Consider the following 22,467-nt stretch of genomic DNA (forward strand, 5'->3'; position numbering starts at 1 on the left):
GTGGATTTTTCATATTGCTGAGTGACATAGTTGGGTTGACCTAACTTTTTAGTGCAGACTTAGTCTTAGTCTTTATTCTACTACTCAAAGGTTTAAGTAGCGTATTAAAAACTTTCAGCCCATTGCTGCCCATGGGCACTGTTTAGCCCTATGGGTATGTCTTCCCTGCAGAGTTAACTCTGGTGATTGGCACCCGGGTCTCAGGAGTGAACAGAAACATTGCAAAGCCATACCCGATTTACTGTGTCCTCACTGGTGCTGCACTCACCCATGTATGGCACTAGGACTTCTGGAGCCATATCCGAAGGTTCTTTGTGATTCAGGAAACTGAGCTACTCAATGATGCTTTCCAGTGAATTGTGGGAGAACGTATCTGACCTTCTGGAAAAGGATGGGAGGGCAATTGTGAAAAGGCAGTGGAAGAGGACTATCAGCACTCAAGTGATTTAGTCTGCATCCTCACTGCAAAGTGGGTGGGTTACCAATCTGAGTGAAAGCCTCTTTCAAGCTTTAGCCGACAGTCCCAGATGAGCCAGCTAGCCAGTGTTAAAAGCACCACTAAACTTAGGAGAGAGGGTTTGTATGTGGATGGGAGGGAGATTGGGGCAACACCTGAATGAGAGCCTGAGTTAACTCTGCAGTGATGACATATGGTAATTCATGCGGATAGTCCCATTTAAATTGATGGTGCTGAGTTTATGAGTAAGGATTGAAGGATCAGACCCTAAATGCATAGTTTTTATAAGATTGTATTTAATCTAGGGGAAACTATCTGTCAAAGACATTTTCAAAAGTCCCTATATGATGGACAGGCTACTGCAACCTTCTTGAAGTTGCACTAAATTATTTTAGTTACTAATTGTTTGGTACATAGTCCAAAACAATGTTAAGGTTTCCAAATAAGTGAATTAAAGCCTGAGGGCAGCAATTTGTTTTCTTTTTCTTTTAAGTCTTTGGAAACATAACATTGACTGGATTCCCCTTCTAATATCCATGACTGACAGCTTGTAACTTATTTTAGTGTTACTGCCAACAAAGATACCCTGCTAGCTATGGACTGGTGGGTAAAATATTACATTTCCCTCTTATATCCTAGCACTAACAGTCTATAGAGTTTTCCTCCATTTTTTTAGTGTTCTCTTACCCTTGTTTTTCTAGGTAACGGGATTACAATCTGCTCATATTGAAAATATTAACACCCTTCAGGGAGAATACATAATTTTGCCTCAGGTCTTACAAATGTCTTGACCTCAATGGTTACTAAGCAAATATCTACACTACCCATTTTTGTTGACAAAAGTGATGGTGACACCCAAAAGGCGACATAATAAAAATCAGAATCTCATGTTTACACTTGCTCCTTCTTGCATCCACAGTGAGGGCACCATCATTGACAGTGTGAGCATTGCATTGTGGGTACCTATCCCACAGTCCAGCTTGATACCTTCTGTCGCTAGGTCTTGTGGGAAAGCTGAGAGGATCACGGCACATCTTGAGACCTGGCTAAATGTCCTGTGATGCATTGCTTTATGTCCAAGCAGTCCATGGGCTTCCGGCTTTCTTTCGCATCATTTTTGCAACGGCTATTCTGTACTCTGCACTCCGGCATCTTTGTGGGAAGGGATGGATTCTGCACTGCTCTCCTATGCACTGTTAACTGTCATGAAGACATAGTGGATGGCAATGCAGTTAATTGTCCAGTTCCTAACTGAAGGAGACTTGCAGATGCCCAACATTTTGAGTGATATGAATAGGAGCAACTTTAGATTGCTTTTGGCATTCACAGAGCAGCTGCATAGGATAGACCATTGCTTTGGGGCTTGGGAAACAAGCACAGTATAGTGGGATTGTATTGTCATACAGGTGTGGGATGAAGACCAGTGGCTACAGAACTTTCAGATGCGGAAAGCCACCTTCCTGGAACTCTGTGCAGAGCTCGCCCCAGACTTGCAGTGCAAGGACACCAGAATGAGAGCTGCCCTCTCAGTAGAGAAGTGTGTGGCAATAGCTGTGTGGAAGCTGGGGGCTACCGGTCAGTCACAAATCAATTTGGAGTGGGGAAGTCGACCGTTGGGGCTGCATTAATGCAAGTGTGCAGGGAAATTACAGCTACGAAGGACCATGATTCTGGAAAATGTGCGTGCAATAGTGGACGGCTTTGCAGAAATGGGGTTCCCTAACTGTGGAGGGGCGATAGATGATACACATATTCCAATTTTGGCATCAGACCACCTTGCAACAGAGTACATCAATCGGAAGGGGTACTTCTCCATGGTAATGCAGGCGCTTGTGGATCATTGAGGGCGTTTCACTGACATCAACACGGGGTGGTCCGGGAAGGTGCATGACGCATGCACCTTCAGGAACACTAGCCTGTACAGAAAGTTACGAGTGGAGACTTTCTTTCCAAACAAGAAGAGTATAGTGGGGGATGTTAAAATGTCCATTGTGATCCTGGGAGACCTGGCATACCCCTTACAGTCAGGGCTCATGAAACCTTACACAGGACACCTGGACAGTAGTAAGGAGCAGTTCAACAGCAGGTGGAGTAGGCGCCAGATGACAGCTGAATGTGCCTTTGGCAGATTAAAGGCACATTGGTGATGCCTTTATGGCAGGCTGGACCTTAATGAGGATAATATTCCCACGGTCATAGCTGCGTGCTGTACATTCCATATAATCTCGGTGAGTGCTGAGGCAGACCGCTTGGCCGCTGATTTTGAACAGCCAGATACCAGGGCTGTCAGAGGAGCCCAAAGGGGGGCAGTTCGAATCAGGGAGGCTTTGAGACAGCACTTTGACAACGAGCAGCAATAATGTATATCTCTGTCACTGGGGCTATTTTTCCTAGGATGCAATGGTGTCATTTTTGGCCTTACATGCCTGTAAGAAAATGATAACAATGCCTGTGCATGTATTCGTAGTGCCTGCAATCTCAATTTGTAGAAAAAATATAAAGGGTGATTCACCATTAAAGAACTCCTCGATTTTATTGAACAAGAAAGAGCACACATAAATGCCTGATGGGAAAGGAGGAACCAGGGAAGGACAGACCTTCACAACTGTGTGTAGGTCCAGCTATCATTGTTAAAGTTCTCCGAGGGGGTGGAGTGAAGGGGAAACCGAGAACGCCCCGAAAGCAAAAAGGAACGTGCAGGTGGAGTTGGATGGGGGCATGGAAAAGTGTTCTGAATGTGTTGCTGGGCAGGGTGAGCATGGACCTGCTCAGTCTGCAGCTCTATTAAGGACAGCAGCATCTGCGTTCGCTCCTCCATTACTTTAATATCCTCTCAGTTGCGTCTTTAACAAACGCTTGATTCTCTTTTCTCTCCTGCCATTTGGCTTCCCAGCACTCCTTATGTTCCCTTTTTTCTGCATTGGAACACTGCAGTACCTCCTGGAACATGTCTTCTTTGCTGTGTCTTGGGCGCTTTCTTATCTGGTGGAGATGCTCGGCAGGGGTGCATGGGGTGTTCCTGAAGTCCACATCTGGGGAAGCACAGGGGACAATGCACAGAAGCAGGATTGTTAAATTCATGCACAGCATAGTAACATTTCAGTTAAATTCACCTTTTGCAACATTGTAATCACTGTCTCACTGACCCTAGCTAGGCACACATCTCTGTGAACAGCTAAAGCATGGTGAGTGTTGGTGGGAGAGGGGGGTTGCTCCACATGGGGAAAAGAGAGCACAGTGTCTGCAAGGCTCGTGCAGCATTCTAAGGAATAAATTCTAAAATTCTCCCACACTTTTCCCACAGGCAGGGGTCATTCTAGCAGACATCTCACAGCTAAAGGTAAGCAGGGAAGCGAGGGTACATCTACTCTATGCTTGTGGCTTCCACCCTGTTCCCTACGCTGCTCGCCTATGTGCCGCTTTGGTCCCCGCACAAGTGATTGCTGAATGGTATGGGAAAGTTTCCTACCATGGGGGATGGAACAAAGCTTCTCTGCCATGCAACCTGCCGCAGAGGATTACTGAGTACCTCCAGGAAACTTTCCTGGAGATCTCTCTGGAGGATTCCTGGTGGGAGATTTTGGCTGCATCAACACCCTATTCCGCTGTACTGATTAGCTACACAGGGAAATGTCCAGCTCACAGAAACACCACCAGACTCCCACATTTCTATACCCTGAACCCATCTCCGCACTACACAAACCACAGCCACTTGCCAGGCATCTCATCTCCTGCTTCTTGCTCCCCGGAGAGTGACTGCTGCGACTGGCCAGACACTTCTGGAGTGGAGAACAGTTCCTGGCTGCCTGCCCCACTGGGCGACCCCACTGGGAGCTGCACATCCTCGTCTAACTCCACCTCTTCATCAATAACTTCGTCCTCCGGGTTAGGTCCTCTCTTTGCCGCATCCATTCCCCCCAAAGTATCCACAGATCTCTTGGCAGTGGAGGGGGAGTCACCACTGAGGATAGTGTTCAGCTCCTTATAGAACCGGCAGGTCTTAGGTGAAGCACCAGAGCGTCGGTTTGCCTCCGTCGCCTTATGGTACGTCTGCCTCAGCTCCTTTATCTTCGCTCTGCACTGCAGCGTGTCCTGATCATAGCCCTTTTTGCCCAAGCCTCGAGAAATGTGCCTGTAGGTGTCCCATTTCCTACGGCTCAAGCACAGCTGGGACTGCACAGCCTCTTCTCCCCAAATACTGATCAGATCCAACAGCTCCGCAGTGGTCCAAGCGGGATAGTGTTTAGTGTGATAACCTGCCATGGTAACCTGGGAAGATGCGAGGAGACCTCTCCACACGGAGCCAGCAGGAAATGGAATTTCAAAAATTCCCAGGGCTTCTAAGGGGGAGGGATGGATGGTCGTTTATCTGGCTGCAGGGCAGTGGAATTCAAACTGCTGACCAGAGCGGTCATGATGGGCATTGTGGGACACCTCCTGGAGGCCAATAAAAGCGATGAAATCAAGCGTGGTGTCTACACTGACACTCTATTGAAAAAAAAGTAGAGGAAAAAGACGTAAGTCTCTCATCAGGGCAGATGCATTTAGTCATCAATACTGGGCATTTTTCCCAACAAAAATTGCATCGCAGTGTGTACTCCCGCAGTTTGGTCAACAAAAAGCAGTTTTGGGTGACAAAACTTGGTAATGTAGACCAGGCCTAACTTAGTATCCAAATTTTTCTTTCATCTTTCTAATTCTCATGTTGACTTTTATTAAGGAATGAGAAAAGCACACTATTCGTTGATTGCCAGTTAAATACTTATTTGAAATTGGTGATTAGGACCTGCATTGAAGGGACATCATCATACACTTTGAGAGACATGGTTCCTCTGATTCCTCTCCCAAGCACAGGACTATCTCTAACCCTTGTGTGGAGTGGGAGGTAGGGGGGATGGCTCTGTGTGTCCTCCTCCCTGCATAAGGACCAGAGATGGAGTGGCCCTGGTTGTGTCACACTGCAAGTTAATAGCAAGACTATATGTCCAAAAAAGAAAAAGTTTGTGGGGTTTTTTTAAAGATACTTTATTTTAATGAGCTTTTGCAATGCTTTGAACAAAAGCAGCATTTTATATCTACAATGATGTGAGTCTTCACTCATTTCATCACATCACTTCATCACTCACATTCCCTCAGCTTGGTACTTTGTCTTCCATGCTAAAAACAGGTAAATTTTTCATCTCAGTAATTACCAAGATTGAGCTTTCCCAAGGTAAATACCAGTGAGGACAAGGCATTTCAGATTTATCAGAAGGTAAACTGGCTGAGGTCATCTCTATATCCCCACCTGGGATTACGTTGGTGAGTTAATTTTGCAGTAAAACTGAAGTGCCTCGTCTTCACTGTTTTTTTAACCTCAGAATAGCTCCTGTGTGTTAGGTCCCTGAGGTAAAAGTTGTAGCTTTTTTAGCAGTGAAGACAAGCCTTGAGTATTTACATTGATTCCTTTGTCAGTAACTCATCTGAGAACTTCCCTTTCATATGTAGATCCGGGGGCATAACCGTTAAAGGAGGAAACTGAAACCCTGCATCCAAGCATCAGGGGAATTTGCTGGTGCACAGGAGCCATAAGGATCATCCTCTCCAGGGTAGACACAAGAAACTCTGTATATGAGCCATAGTGTTAGCTTTATGCCCCTTTGCCTGCACAGGTGGCATTTAGGAGTAGGAGGGGGTGTGATGACCAATGTAGCCTACACTTTGACTATTCTTGCTAGTGCAGTAGCCCATAGGAGAGGGTGCAAGTTACAGCAACCCTCACACAGTCAATTATGGGCACATGCAAGTTTCATTTCTGATGTAAAAAGAAAAGGAGTACTTGTGGCACCTTAGAGACTAACAAATTTTTTTGAGCATAAGCCTGCTACTCTGAAACATTTCTGATGTAGTGATAGCAAGTTCTACCTAAACAAAATGTCTGTAATGGCACTTCTTTTTAAAACCATTTCCCTGCAATGTTCAGTAGCAGCATGTACACTGAGAATACTCTGTTGGGATTGGTAAAGCCCCAATCCTTCAAACACTTGTACACATGCTTAACTTCACTATCACAAGCAGTCCCATTGATTTCAGTGGGACAATCCATGAAGTTAAGCATGTTTAAATGTTTGCAGGATCAGGACCCCATGTACATCCTAACCTTCTGCTGAGGAAAAGATGGACAGCTCAGCCCTACAGCAAGAAACAAGAACACAGAATTACTCCTTAGATATCTGAAACCATTATTTTTACAAATACTGTTGCAGGTATATTAAACTTCTGTGATAAATGCAGCCAACATCACACTTCAAAATTCTTTATCAATTTTGATTTACAGCCAAAATGACAAACAGAATTAAGCGTCTAACCAGTGCTAAATATTCAGATATTTTCAGAGTTTTAATAAGTATTTATTTATCTATTTTAAGTACATGAAACAAAGATCTTTGTTTCTCAACATTATAATTTTTGTCTGACTTCTGTTTAGGAAGAGATAAAATAACAAAATTACCTTATTTTAAAATTGATCTTCTATGCCTTATGAAAGAGACCTATAGAACTTAATAGAAAATGGTAACCTTGTATGCATTTTGTAAACTTAATAGAGAAGAGACTCCCTGATTTTATATGAATTCGTATAGGGGATATAATTGTCATATTGTATAGGTTGAAAGAGTAATTTCTGTAGACCCCTATTGGTTTCATTCTTATAAAATTCCAAGGGACTCTCACATATTTTCTTATAATTACTGATGTCAATAGGGAAACATTTTAAAGAGTTATGATCCAGTTCTGCAAACACTTAACTTTAAGCCTGTGAATAGTCCCATTGACTACAGTGGGACTATCTGAAGCATTGAAAGGTAAGCTCTGCTTAATTGTTTGCAGGACTGAAGTTTTAAAACAGTTTTAGAACCTTTAAAACTGTTAAACTGGGGGATGATACCTTCCTTTCTCCACCCATAGTGCCAAATCAGAGAATATGTATTTATAACTCTTCTAATCTGAAATAGTCCTTCTATAATTTTCTTCCTAATGGTGGTTTTACACTTAGTGTATTAAAACAAATTTTAAAAAGATGAAAATAAATCCAAAAGCCCACCAAGATTCTTTGCTTAATTAAATTTCCTCCTGTCTCATGAGTCACTGTGAATAATTGCTAAATTGTTTACCAAAGATGTATATACAAGATAAAAAGCCTGTGGCTCACATACTCAGTCCTGGGTCACTTAGAGTTTTATTCAGTTTCTTTTAAATGTAACACACTCCTCCTGGTTAAGTTTAAAAGAAAAAGAAAAAGAAAAAAAGAGGAAGTCCAGAAATAATGGAAGGTTTCTCTTTGTAATGCACATGCGTAGTTGCAGGGAACAGGGAAAGAAGCTTTGATGCCCTCTTCTTGGGATTGTTTTAACATTTATCTCATGTCTCCTTACCTGATTGCGAAGGCTCAGGTCAGGGAGAATTAAAATTTTCCCATATTCAAGAAACAATTCTCTGTTGTTGCTAGCTTTCTTTCAGATTCTTTTCTTCTCTTGGAGGACAGTTGAAGACAGTGCACCAGAATTACATTCACTCTGTTAGATTCCTTGAGAGGACTTTGTAGCCTGGCCCCAACATAACAGTTAATTTTTGTCTTGTAATTTGAACAATGCACTCCAGCACAGTAGGCTTTAGCAATGCAAGCGCTTCCACAATTTTAAAGCTCCTTGACCTTACCTACTTTTCAAGCTGTTCCATGTTTCAGTGATTAGATTAGTTGCAACAAGTATTTTCATATAATTCTCTGGTTCCTGAGCAGCTTTCATTCCCTGATTGTTTGGATTTTTCTCAGTCTGCTTTTCACTGCCAGTGATCCATTTGCCCAGTTTTTATAAGTTGCAATATACATTTTAAATTGTTTTCTTTTAATGGAGCAGGAAGAATGTCAGCTGTGGGTTAATTATTGCGTAGCATTCCCTCAGAACTGTGCTCTTCTAGTTGCACTTACTGCCAACACAAGCCCTGTTACCTGTCCGGGTATTTCTGCAGTTGATATTCTCTTAGATTATAAACACTTTAGAGCATTATTCATACGCAGGGCCCTACCAAATTCACGGCCATGAAAAACGTGTCACGGACCACGAAATCTGGTCTTCCACTGGTGAAATCTGGTCTTTTGTATGCTTTTACCCCATACTATACAGATTTCACCAGGGAGACCAGCGTTTCTCAAATTGGGGGTCCTGCCCCAACAGGGAGTTGCCGGGGGGGAGGAGGCGGGTGTGTCGCAAGATTATTTTAAGGAGGTTGCGCGCTTGCCTTCAGAGCTGGGTGGCCAGAGAGCGGTGGCTGCTGGCCGGGTGCCCAGCTCTGAAGGCAGCGCCCCACAAGCAGCCGCGCAGAAGGAAGGGTGGCTATACCAGACCATGCCACCCTCACTTCTGCGCTGCTGCTGGCGGCGGCTCGGCCTTCACAGCAGCAGCTGCTGCTCTCCAGCCACCCAGCTTTGATGCCAGCGCTGCCACCAGCAGCACTGCAGAAGTAAAGATAGCAGTACAACCCGCCCCTACAATAACCTTGCGACCCCCTCCACCCGCAACTCCTTTTTGGGTCAGGACCCCTGCAGTTACAACACCGTGAAATTTCACATTTAAATATTTGAAATCATGAAATTTATGGTTTTTAAAATCCTAGGAATCCATTTTGAAATTCACCAAAATGGATCGTGAATTTGTGTACATATATGTTCAGCACCTGGCACAACTGGGTCCCAGTCCTGAATTAGGGCTTCAAGGCACTATTGCAATGCAAAATAATTATATGGTTTAATTAGCTTTAAAGTAATCCATCTTTTCGTGCTTGTTTTATTCTCTTGTCTTGCACGGTCATATTTTTATTTTACCATCCTGTTAGTACAATCAAAGCACCTGCTGTCTCAAATGTAGCTTTTAGTGATTTATTTTAGCTTATGTAATTGCATCTGTTTTATGCTCATCTGAACCTAGGGTCTGATCCAATGCCTAATGAAGTTTGTGGGAGTCTTTCCATTGTCTTCTATGGGGTTTGGTTCAAGCCCATTAAGATGCTGCTTCATTCCAACAACTGTAGCTTCTACACAAGACTCTTTCTCTCTTACCTCAAAATCAAGTTTTGATAATATAGAAGCTTTAATTGTCTTACTGTCACTGGAAGTGATCTGGTGGTGGGGTCCCATCCCAGCTGGTAACTGTCTTCAGTAACTTGGGTTTCAGATGTATTCAGATTATCTAAGAGGAGCACTCTTCAGTATTTTCCTGTCTTACAGGCAAGACATAAGCCAAATGACCAGTTAAGTGTAACGTTCTTTATACTCTGCAGAATTAGTTGTATTATTCTGGAAAGTATCTAAACTGCCTACTGCCCTACCTTTTCCAGCTGGAATTGTGATTTGTCCATAGCACCCTCTTAACCAAAAGTCACAGACCTATCGATGGGGACCCACCATGGCTCCAGTCCTACTCAGCAGTGTTAGGTGGATTTATGTCCTCTGTCACTCTGGAGTGACTGCTGCCAAGGTCATCTATTTTCTCTGTCTCAGCAACAGTTGGCTACATCTCAAGTGACAGCTGTGATTAGTATTGTGTAATTAAAAGGTGGAATGGCAAGTATCCCAAGAGGCATCAACAGAACAAGCAAGGGTCAGGCACAAAGGATTCTGAATTATAAAGTTATTTCTCTAGTCAGAGAATATTTTTCATTACTGAAAAGCACTTTGCCTTTTCCCTGCCATTTTTAAATATTCTATCCTCATGCTAGAGCTGTTAAAAACAACTTTGAAAAAAATTGTTTTGACAGAAACTATCTTTTTCCACTCATCATATCCAAAAATGTACCAGCCTTTCAAAAAATGATTCACCTTAAGACAGAGAGAGTCCTGTAAAGTTTCATTCTGGTATATATCAGTATCAGAAAATTATGAGTGACTGAAAACATGGCTTTAGGATGGAAACTGAATTAACCTTAACTAGAACTGTTGCTGGCATTCAGGCTGTTATGATAGTAGTTCCATGTAGCACTTTATCTATTCAATGCACTTGTACAAACATTAATTGATTTTAAAAGGCCAATAATATACACTAGTAAAAACTTCACAGCAAGTTCTTGATGATCACTTTAGATAAGCTATTACCAGCAGGACAGTGGGGTGGGAGGAGGTATTGTTTCATATTCTCTGTGTGTATATAAAGTCTGCTGCAGTTTCCACAGTATGCATCCGATGAAGTGAGCTGTAGCTCACGAAAGCTCATGCTCAAATAAATTGGTTAGTCTCTAAGGTGCCACAAGTACTCCTTTTCTTTTTGCGAATACAGACTAACACGGCTGTTACTCTGAAACCTGACACAGCCTGAACACTCTCATACTATACATGACGTTGCATTTCCTTATTATTGTAGCTTTCCAGGGGATTCCTCCCATCCCAGGGACCACTTGAGTTCAGTGTCTGCTTAGAACCAGACCTGACCAAGGGCGTAAGAGCCTTCCCAAAAGTTGGGGGGCGGGGGCTGGAAGGGGTGGGGGTGGGACCGAAGCCGAAAACAGCCGCCTGCCTATGTTGTCCCCCCTGGCCCAGGGGAGGTGAAGGTAGAAGGTCCACGCCAGCTCCCCACAGCTGCCCACTCAGCTCTCCCTGACCCGGCTCCAGCCAGGTGTGGGGGGATCTCGGAGCCGCAGCCTGGCCATGGTAAGAGCTGCGCAGGCAGCTGTGGGGAGCCATGATGGACCCTCCACCTGCCCGTGGTGCAGGGGGCCTGAGGAGAGCAGCCCGTGTGCCTGCCCCGTAGGCCTCCCACCCAGGGCAGGTGGAGGGTCCCCACAGCTGCCCACATGGCTCTTATCATGGCCAGGCTGCAGCTCTGAGGTCTCCCCAGCCAGAGTTGGGTCAGGAAGAGCCGCATGGGCTGGGGGCTGTTTTCAGCACCTCCCCCACCCCCCTACTGTCCCCATATCTACTCTAGAGACACCATCAGAGGACCCAACCACAACAGCCACACCATCAGAAGCTCATTCACCTGCAAATCTACTAATATGATATATGCCATCATGTGCCAGCAATGCCCCTCTGCCATGTACATTGGCCAAACTGGGCAGTCTCTACATAAAAGAATAAATGGACACAAATCAGTCATCAGGAATGGTAACATACAAAAGCCAACAGGAGAACACTTGAATCTCCCTGGACATTCAATAACAGATTAAAAAGTAGCCATCCTTCACCAAAAAAACTTCAAAAACAGACTTCAAAGAGACACTGCAGAGCTACAATTCATTTGAAAACTTAACACCATTAATTTGGGCTTGAATAGGGACCGGCTGGCTCACTACAAAAGCAATTTTTCCTTTCTTGGTATTGACACCTCCTCATCACTTATTGGGAGTGGACCACATCCACCCTGACTGAATTGGCCTTGTCAGCACTGGTTCTCCACTTGTACGGTAACTCCCTTCTCTTCATGTGCCAGTATATTTATGCCTGTATCTGTAATTTTCACTCCATGCATCTGAAGAAGTGGGGTTTTTACCCACAAAAGCTCATGCCCAATAAATCTGTTAATCTTCAAGGTGCCACCAGACTCCTCCTTATTTTTGTCCATTATGGTTAGGGGCGGGGACTAACTCCCACCCAAACCTACTCCTGGGAGAGGTTGACTCTTTTTATCCATACCCGAACCTACAGCCCTTGGGGGTGGGGGAGAGGAGGAGGAGAGGGTCTCTGTTAGACCAGAATCAAGGCAAGATTGTACACCTGGACCCTGCATCATTACACCTCACAGCCTTAAAGCTGGTTGGATTGTTGGATCATATTAAAGAAGTTCTGTATTAAAATCACAAATGAGTTTAATTCCCCATAGTTTAAATTCCAGGGTATTACTAATTAAGAGGTCTCTTGGTTTTTGGTACTGGTTCTCTCCCTCTCTGTGTGAAACTTGCAAGCCCTAGAACATTTTAAGACAGAGTCTGTTCTCAAAGCAATTCTTTGTAACAATTATTCACACAGAGAGAGACTCAAAGCAATACTTTGTAACAACAGAAACAGCACCCAGAGACTCCCCACCCTTTCGTTGTATTCATCTTGCTTTGTTAACAATTGTGATTAAAATAGACATAGAGGATGTATGTGGATGGATGCTTGGTGTGGATAATAACTGAATGATCAGGGAGGTGCCAGCATAAGAATCCAGTGACCATCAGCTGAAGAAGGCGTCAAGTGGAAACAACCAGAGGACCCCCGGAGGGCAGACTGGAATCCACCCAACAGCCTCAAGAATGGGAGAACCAAAGAACAAGATAACATCTGGCAGCACGGAGCCATCAGGAATGTGCCATCTGCTGATTGATTCAGCAACAGCATGATGAAGCAATTCCCACAGACTGGCATAGGAAGAAAATCCTATAAAAATGGACTCTAGAAAGTGAGAACTTTGGGGTCTGATTCTGCAAACCAACTTCCAGGAGCATCAGATGTGTATCTGACAAAGCCCTGCTCCCTCCTCATGTCCAGGCCACCTAGCCAGTGGCTTGGCATAAGCAACTCTAAGGCTGATAACTATGATAACAATCTTGCAGAACCTGTGTGTGTGTGTGTATAAATATGAAATTGAATGGCACGTTATAGCTATAACTAACTGCTTACTATGATTCTTTCTGTATTCACAATAAATGTGGCATTTTGCCTTTTCCCCTTTAATAAGATCCTGCTGGTTTTTATTTTATTGGTATAACAGGATTACTTGAACTTCTCTCGTATCAACAGCCACCACCTAACTAGCCTACATAAAGAGAGCAAGTGGCCTTACTCCACAACAGGGATCCCACAAGGCCGAGCTTCAATAAAGTTGTATTTCCACTGTGAGCTCTTGACTCCTGCATATACTGCAGTAAAATCCTACTCATTCACCATACAAAATGAAAAGGAAAGGGAAAGTTGAACAGCCAATAGGAAAAATATATTGATACACAATGAATGATCTCTAGACTCCTATTGCCACTTATAAGATTAAAAACATTACACCCCATAATACTATGGGTTCTCATCAGGGCCAGCTCCAGGGACCAGCGTTCCAAGCAGGTGCTTGGGGCAGCCGTTAGAAAGGGGTGGCAGTTCGGCGGCAGCTTCTCCCCTTTGCTGGCCGTGGCGGCAAATGGGCAGCAACTTCCTTTTGCTGTCTGCGGCGGCAGTTGTTTTCACTGCTTGGGGTGGAAAAAACTGTCTGGCCGGCCCTGGTTCTCATGTACCCCATCACCTTTTGGGAGCAGCCTCAGTCTGCAATTCCTTACACATAAGAGACCCTTCCAAACACCCACTTACACCAGCCTGAATTTGGCTCATCACCATGCATATGTGCTGCCATGGATTGAAGATAAAGGAAGGAAATTCTGGCTTTTATTAATGCCATTCCCAAAATGGCTGAAGAGGTTTCTTGTAAGTCATCAAAAGGTGCTCTCTATTCCTACAGAAAGAGGCTTTTCCTGTGTACCTGGCTAGTGCATTGGAGTTCCAAGTGCTGTCCAGAGCGGTCACAATGGAGCACTCTGGGATAGCTTCTGGAGGCCAATACCGTCGATTTGCGTCCACACTATCCCAAATTCGACCCAGCAAGGTTGATTTTAGCGCTACTCCCCTCGTCGGGGAGCAGTACAGAAGTCGATTTTAAGAGCCGTTTAGGTAGACGGAACAGGGTTGGTTGTGTGGACGCAGTCATTTTTAAATTGACCTAACGCGGCTAAATTCGACCTAACCCCGTAGTGTAGACCAGGCCTAAGATACAGCCTTTCCTATCCATCCATTCCGCTAAAACTCTAATCCAGTCCTTCATCATATCCTGTCCCAACCTACTGCATCATCATCTTCTGGCCTTTACAAGTGCACTCTTGCCCTATTTACATCAATTCAAACCACTGCTACAAAGATCATGTTCCTAGCTCGTTGCTCTTGCCATGTCGCAGCTCTCTTGCAGCCCTCAGCTGGCTCCCTTTCTTCATTGCATCAAACCAATAATTTTCACTTTCAAGGCACTTTGAGGTGTAGCTTCACCCTAACCATCATCATTTCTCATTTCTGTTATGATGTTATTTCCAGCCTCCACTCTCAGTGATACCAGCCCTCATCATCCACTTGTAAAATTTTCAAACAAGTACCTTTGTGATTTCTACCATGCTGCCCTTCACAAATGGGAGGAGCTCCCATAAACATCCACAAAGCCATCTCATTGTTCTCCGTCAAATTTCTCCTCCTTTGTTGTGATGGCTACAAAAAGCTTGGCAACAGCTAGGCAGCTAGTATGTTGAGACCTCTCCCTGTCGTGCTAACCAGTACTGTCTCATTATGTCCCTGTGCTCCCCCATTTGTCTGTATCCACCTGTTGTCTCTTGGCTTATACTTTAGTTTGTAAGCTAGTTAGGGCAGACATCATCTTCCTGTAATGTGTTTCAACAGTGCCTAGCATAGTCCTGGTCCATGAACAGGGCTTTTAGACACTACTGCAATACAAATAATTAATAATAAATAATAAATTCAGAAGTAGTTCATTAGAGAGACAAAGTGGGTGAGGTAGTATCTTTTACTGGACCAACTTCTGTCTTTCTCACCCACAGAAGTTGGTCCAATAAAAGATATTTCTTCATCCACCTTCTTTCTAATATTCTGGGACCGACACGGCTACAACAACACTGCATACAAGTAATTCATTATTATTTATACAGCACTATACTATATATATGGTACTTTACAAATAGGTCACTCATGTACAGGATAACCATACAAGAACAAGGATGTGTAGAGACACTATCTGTAGGATACGGGCAATGGAAATATTCACAGGAGAAACATGTATTAAACAGGGAGCCTGTGTATTCTGAAATTCTACAGCCCTTATCTGGAATTAGCTATAGGATCTACCCCTTGCTGTAGAATCTAAACTCTTATTTAAAGAACAATTGGTTTCTAGACTTTATGGTTGGAGAAAAACTATGAAACATGATGAAACCAATGCAGTAAAATCTATGAACAGCCTCAAACAAAAGTTCAGAGAGAGAGATGTATTATTAATCTTATTGGGGTGGTAACTCTGAAACCTAAAGATAAGTTAAAATGTCATCATTCTTAACTATTTCATTGTTCATTTTAGCAAAAACATCCACCTAATGTAATCAGCAATCCCAAACTCCTTTGCTTTCAGAGATCTCAAAATTGTCCCCTACCCAACTGTAAATAACCCCACACATTCCTGCTGACAATTTCTAATGCAGTTATGTGTTGTCCAGGATTAAGACCTTTAGAGACGCTAAGCACTGAAAAGATTATGGTGCCCCCACATATGAAATTAAAAATAAAAATAATACTATACTGTAAAATAAAATTTTATTTTTCAAAATGACACAAAACATGTATGCTGAAATTAAAATAGCTTCTTTCTAGATTTTCTGATATCCAGAATTTTGCAAAGTTCATCTAAGCTGACTCGATGAAGCATGTTCGCTTCCATACACAATAGGGAAAGTGAATCAAGTCTGTCCTGACACGTTGTTCTCTAAGGGTTTTTTATTCTTTTCAGCTGAGAAAAAGAGCGTTTGGCTTTGCTGGTGCCCTAAGCACGTGCTTAGTCTGCCTATTGGGTAATCCAGCACTGGTGTTTGTCCCTACAAGACTCTGCCATACTCTAAAATTGAGAAATGCAGCAACAGTGTAAAATAAATTGAATTCAATACCAAAATAAAAAGGACTACTATACCAATTTTATTATTCATTTTCATTCACTTTTAGTTCAATAAATCCCTCCATGAATCTGAGTCTACTGCAGAATTTCCTGCTTACTGCACTTGAGCTCTTCAGAAGGGCCATGCTGCAGTATTTAGGCCCATTTTGTGCAAACTAGATAGGGTCTTGGTTTTAAGGCATGATTTATAGGAATGCAAGAGGAGGTCCCTGGCACTAAAACGAAGGTAGAAGCTTCTCCAAGCATAGCAGGTAGGTGGAAAGTAACCATAAAATCAAGAGTGGGAGGAAACCAAAGGTACAATTAGGAGACAGGATTGAGACAGACATAAAAAGCAATGGGGAAGGAGGAAGAAACGAAAGAAGAGATTAGTGCAGAATCTTGAAGCAAGAACACAACTTGAATTGTATGTAAAATAATAATAGAGGAAGCCAGTGAAGGGTGTCATATCTGGTAAAGGAACATGGACTGGCTACAGAGCTTGCTTATACACACCACATGTTCATCAGAGGATCCTTCACTGCTCTGTCAGGTATGGCTTTGGTTCGTTTAAATAAGGTGTTTTACACACAGCATCACCTAGTGACTGAACAGTATAAGACAGTTTAGCATTCCATTACATCTCCCTCTTTAAGTTCTACATTCTTGCCATTTACACTCATGCTATCTTTGAAGTTCTGTACATATCTATCTCTTAAGTGTCTGAATAGTACTGGTTTTCCAATTACATGTCCTGAATGTGTAACAGCTTGGTCATCTGGTTATCTATTAGTTGCAAAGACTGAATGTGGTCAATTTGGAGTTGTCTTCTTGTGCTGCATCTGCCTCTGTAAAGTTTGCTCTGTTTATTGTTCTTTCTGAGGAACTGTAGCTGTCAATAGTTTTTGCTGAATTCTCCACTGTCAGTGCTGATCACATATGGTCATAGTGCTGAATTCTTTTTCTTTACCACCACTGGAGTTGTCCATCTTTTTTTCTCCGGCCAATTTGACATGAATATGGTCACCAGGTTATAGACCCAGCGTTTCTTTAACTGAATGACATCTGTTGTAAAAGTGTTAATAAGCTCTTTTAGCCTATTTAACCAAATTTGGCTACTCTCTTCATGTCTAGCCACTTTGAAGACATATCTTCATGTCTAGCCAAAGTTGGAACAGAAACTGAGTGGTCTTCCCATGAGGAGTTGTGCTGGTTTATATCCAGTAGCTACTACTGGTGTTGATCTGTAACTCAGAAGACCAAGGAATTAATCTTCCTGATGCAAGATTTTCTTGGCTGTCTATATAGCTCTCTCAGCCTCTCCATTCACTCGTGAGTAATGTGGGCTGTAATAATATGATCACAATCATATTTCATTTGGAATTAAATTCTGCTGCAGTGAATTGTAGTTCATTATCCATCGCTAGTTGTTCTGGAATATCAAAATGAACAAAAGTGCACTTCAGTTTCTTGATAACCCTGCAATGTTATGTCTTTCATGTACATTATTTCTATATACCTGGAAAAATAGCCCACTACGACCAGATAATGATGTCCTCTAAATCACATAAATCTGCGGTTAGTTTCTTTCTTCCAAGGTCTCTCTGGTTAAGAGCACTTGTACATTGTAAATTTGTACTGGATGTTTTTTCAACAGTCCAAAATCCTCCACAAATTCTTCCATCCTTCTCACTGTGCCAACCATGGCTGTCACACTGTGGCTGAGAAAGCTGTTAATCTTTGATCACATACAAAGACAAAAGCTAGGCATTTGAAATGTAGGTTGCTTCTGTGATGAACTGGCGCATACAGTTCAGAACTGCTAGTTAGAACTGTGAGAGGTAACTTCAGCTCTGGGAGGGGTTGAAGGTGATTGTAACTCCCTTCTAAGAGGGCTGTGCCATAAACTCCTAAGCCAATTTTAAAGTCAATAGTCTTGCAATCAATATTCAATTTCACTCTCCAGACAGTCTCCATGTTATCACAAGCGATAGATCCCAGAAACAATGGCTCTTGATTGTTTGTAATATGAGTCAACTCCCTGACTTCTTTGGTATGGCTAACAGCTATAAAATGATCATATTTCATGCAGTTATTACCATCATGTGCTTCTGGCTGACATGCATCATCTCTTGGGATCTGACTTTTTCCACATCTTGTGCACATAGGCTGGAATTTGTCCCTCTTATCCTGGGAGTTCTCTCTCTCCTTGCCTGAAGGGTTTTATGATAAACTGTAAACAGACACTTGTGTTAAAAGTTCTTGGCTAGTTTTTCAAGTTGCTCTAGGGTTTGCTATTTCATTAGCTCAGAATGCTTTGCTCTCTGTCTAGCTGTAGATAGAGTTCAATCTCTTTTCAATTGTAGCTACTGTGATTATCACTACAAAAGTTTTTTTTTCTCCTGCTGATAATAGCCCACTTTAATCGATTGGTCTCCTTAAGAGTTGGTATGGCAACTCCCATTTTCTCATGTTCTCTGTATCTATCTATCTTCCTACTATATTTTCCACTGCATGCATCTGATGAAGTGGGCTTTAGCCCACGAAAGCTTATGTTCAAATAAATTTGTTAGTCTCTAAGGTGCTCCTCGTTCTTTCTGTGAAAAGTTTGTGTGTGTCAACCCAGTAACCAACCTCTCTGATATTTTAATGTTTTGCATTCTCAAAAATCAGTTTCCAGCCAATGTATGCAGAGCTCTTATAAAACATTCAACATTTTCCCCTGGTTCTTGAATTCTCTGGTGAAAATATGCTCTTTCATAAATCACATTTCTCTGAGGTATAAAGCATGCATCACATAGTCAGAACTTTCAAAGTCATCTTTGTGACTGTCTTCAGTAAAGTCAAAGGATTTAAAGATATGTTCTGCTGGCTTCCCCGTAGCATAAATTAAAGAAGATACCTGTATATCATCAGTTTCCTTGTGGTGACTGGTAGCAATGCAAGATCTTGCAAATATTGTTTCTAGTCAGTTCATTCTGAAGGTTTGTCAAAGTTGAAGTTCTCTGGGGGCATTGAAGAGTGGCATATTGATGAGATCCTGCAACCTTTGTTGCTTTATTCCTTCAGTTTCTATTCTTAGGCCTGGTCAACACGGGGGGGGGGGGCGGCCAGGAGGAAAATCGATCTAAGATACGCAACTTCAGCTACAAGAATAGCGTAGGTGAAGTCGATGTATCTTAGATTGACTTAGAATCCCCCGTCCCCCCACTCCCCCGTCGACTCCGCTTCCGCCTCTCACCCTGGTGGAGTTCCGGAGTCGACAGCAAAGCGATCAGGGATTGATGTATCGCGTCTACACTAGACATGATACATCGATCCCCAATAGATTGATCACTACCCGCCAATCTGGCGGGTAGCGTAGACATGGCCTTAGTTTACTCTTTACACAATGTCATGTTCCTGTGCCAGATATCGACTTGCTTATATATACCATAAGATCTTTCAATGCTGTCAGCTATGAGTAAGGTTCCTTTAAATAAGGTATTTTACACACATCGCCACCTAGTGGCCAAACAGTATAATACAATTTAGTATGCCATTACAAAGAGGATCAATGAGGGGACAGATATGGTAGGAGTAGCAGAAGAAAGATGATCCTACCACAAACATTTCGGATTAACTGTAGAAGCAAAAGGTGAAATGCAGGGAGGCTGCAGTAACTGAGATGAAATGTAATCAAAGTTCTGTTTAAGAGATGAAATGTCTCATCTCAGGATGGGAGAGTGCTGGAAACCATTGTACTATAGCTAGGATGAAAAAACTTTCATAAGACACTGTGTTTAGAGGCAATATTAAGAGGGGAGTAGGCATGAACTGCACAACAGAAGATGCTTTCAGATGTCCTTGCTGTTACACAGAAGTGAGATTTTAAAAAGAAAAAAATAATTTAGCTGCATTTTTTCTAACTTGTTTTAAGTAGGTAGTTACTATATCAATTACATGTTTTACTTCTCCAATCTAATCTCCCAACCCCAGAATATGGCTAATGGGCCTATCAGAAAGCTGCCCCACCATCCTCAGATTTTGATTCAGTCTGGCTCTTATCCTCTCTGCATTCGGACCAGGCACTCTCCTCTTCCTTGGATGATGGTCATTGAAACCACAGGAAAAGACGGCTGCCTACTCTCCATTCTAGTGCCCGGCTGGGTCCCAACCTGCAGCAGCCCACAGCTGCAACTGCACTGAAAGCATGGAGCATGCCTAGTGCGGAAATAATATTTGGAATTTAACTGCTAAAACCTAAGAAGTTTCTATTGAGCATGTGCAAACTGCAAATTTTCAAAGGCTAATAACAAATTTCAACAGTTTTTCACAGGGATGACAAAAGGCACATCCTTGATAAAAAGGCCCCCTGCCGAATTTCAAGTCTCTGTTCTAAAGAAAGGGTGGCACTAGAGATGTTGAAGAAAGCATCACAAGAAATTTTTCACATTGACAGAACAATGTATTCTTTCCCAAGTCTCAAAAATGTCAAGCGTTTTGGCTGAAATTTAAAAAACGCCAGCCTGAAGCAAACAGCTGGCATGGAAAATAATCAGTCCAAACAGTTAAAGTCTGGCAAAGTTATAAGCAACTTAAACAAAAGTCTTATTATGGGATGTATCAGGCAACCTTAAGTAATGGGGCTGGCAGCCCCACCTATAATGTTTACTGTAAAAAAAAGAAATTCACCTGAAACATTTTTTGAAGAGATCTTCTGGAATGTGAAGTATTTCCTTGGGGCACAACCTGAATTTGTGACAAGATACAGCCTTTTAGTATGAGAGGGACTATGCCAAGCTAGATTTTCAGCTATCTAAAATTCAGTTATATTAGTATAAGGCTTTGTTCTGCTCTGAAAAGTGACAGTAAAATGGTATCTGGTAGTAGTCATCACTGAAGCACCATGCAGTCAGGGAGGAGGCAGCACTGGTCACAGAACAAACTGTAGCAAGTTTGGGACAAGATGCCTAGATAGCAAGACTGGTTGGTGGGAGGGCAGAGGAACATAGCTTTACATCCACAAAGGCTCCAAGTAGCCAAATAGTTATGCTGGAGTGTAACACCTGCCCTCAACAGAGGCTCCCTGTCATCTTTTCAGTACAATAGAACAAGGGAAACTTCAAGCAATAGCTAAGTTATCTACAAAATGTAAGCAGGCTGATTCGGTCTCCTTTCCATCTCCCATTGTTTTCTGTGTCCTTTTTTCAGCCTCTGTTTCCCCACAATTTTCCCTACCCAGTCACTTTCTTTGCTGGCAGAGCATGCTACTGACATAGTAGAGGAGTGACAGATTCACCAGGGGAAATAGAGAAGGCAGAAGAATAAAGTACATAATCTGCCTACAATGCCTCTGCAACACACAGGTTCCCCTGATGGTCAGCAGGGAAAGCTTCAGGAGTATACCTGAAACCTGGCTGACTGCATAATGATCCTGAAAGGCTATATAGCATAGGTAGAGCCCTACCAAATTCAGGGTCCATTTTGGTCAATTTCACGGTTATAGGATTTGTAAATTTCATTATTTTAGCTATTTAAATCTGAAATTTCACAGTGTTATAACTGTAGAGGCCCTGACCCAAAAGGGGGTTGTACGATGGTCACAAGGTTATTGTAGGGGAGGAATCTCGGTATTGCCACCCCCATCCTTACTTAGTACTGCTGCTGGTGGAAACACTGCCTTCCGAGCTGGGTGGCCGAAGAGCAGCGGCTGCTGGCCAGGGGAACCCAGCTCTGAAGACAGCACCACCACCAGCGGTGCAAAAGTAAGAATGGCATGGTATGTTGTTGCTACCCTTACTTCTGCCTTCGGGGTGGACCCAAGGCTAGCAGCCGCCACTATCCAGCTGCTCAGCTCTGAAGGCAGCAGCGCAGAAGTAAAGGTGGCAGGGTATTGCCACCCTAACTTCTGTGCTGCTGTTGGCGGGGCGCTGCCTTCAGACCTGGGTTCCTAGGCAGCAGCCACTGCCCTCTGGCCACCCAGCTCTGAAGGCAGCGCAGAAGTAAGGGTGACAGTACCCTGACCCCCCTACACCTTGTAACAACCCCCCCCACAAACCCCTTTTGGGTCAGAACCCCCAGTTTGAGAAACACTGGTCTGGTCTCTCCCATGAAACCTGTATAGTATAGGGTAAAAGTACAAAGACCAGATTTCACAGTCCGTGACACGTTTTTCACGGCCTTGAATTTGGTAGGGCCCTAAGCATAAGTTTGAAAAGGCTGGTAAACACCAGAGTGTCATGGAAGATGCCCAACTACTGTCAGCCCTGTGCCCTATGGCCTTAGAAGCAAGAAGTGACTATTTCCCACTATTTACTTTACTAAAAAGTAAAGACTCCC

General features: G+C 43.0%; 1 protein-coding gene across 3 annotated transcripts; it reads right to left on the reverse strand.

The window, feature by feature from the left end:
* Window positions 1-2,964: 2,964 nt before the first annotated feature.
* Window positions 2,965-20,877, reverse strand: LOC125637175 (uncharacterized). Of its 3 annotated transcripts, XM_075128851.1 has the most exons (4): window positions 9,821-9,894; window positions 9,596-9,712; window positions 4,174-4,945; window positions 2,965-3,489 (listed from the first exon to the last, which is right to left on the reverse strand). In XM_075128851.1, exons 3-4 carry the CDS (start codon window positions 4,718-4,720, stop codon window positions 3,275-3,277), a joined length of 762 nt encoding a protein of 253 aa, XP_074984952.1. In that variant the 5' UTR covers window positions 4,721-4,945; window positions 9,596-9,712; window positions 9,821-9,894; the 3' UTR covers window positions 2,965-3,274. The 3 variants fall into 3 exon arrangements, with proteins under 3 accessions (XP_074984952.1, XP_074984953.1, XP_048707320.2); XM_075128852.1 differs by lacking the exons at window positions 9,596-9,712; window positions 9,821-9,894 and adding an exon at window positions 20,821-20,877; XM_048851363.2 differs by lacking the exons at window positions 9,596-9,712; window positions 9,821-9,894 and adding an exon at window positions 7,870-8,524.
* Window positions 20,878-22,467: the final 1,590 nt, after the last annotated feature.

The sequence above is a fragment of the Caretta caretta genome, chromosome 5, assembly GCF_965140235.1.
Source record: "Caretta caretta isolate rCarCar2 chromosome 5, rCarCar1.hap1, whole genome shotgun sequence".
Classification (NCBI taxonomy): domain Eukaryota; kingdom Metazoa; phylum Chordata; order Testudines; family Cheloniidae; genus Caretta; species Caretta caretta.

Bases quoted from the DNA above. Each gene is read 5' to 3' on its own strand.
- LOC125637175 (XM_075128852.1), bottom strand. From the start codon at position 4,720: ATGGCAGGTTATCACACTAAACACTATCCCGCTTGGACCACTGCGGAG. The intron at 3,490-4,173 runs GCAAGTGGCTGT...GTGCTTCCCCAG, and splicing joins AGCAGGAGATGAGATGCCTG to ATGTGGACTTCAGGAACACC.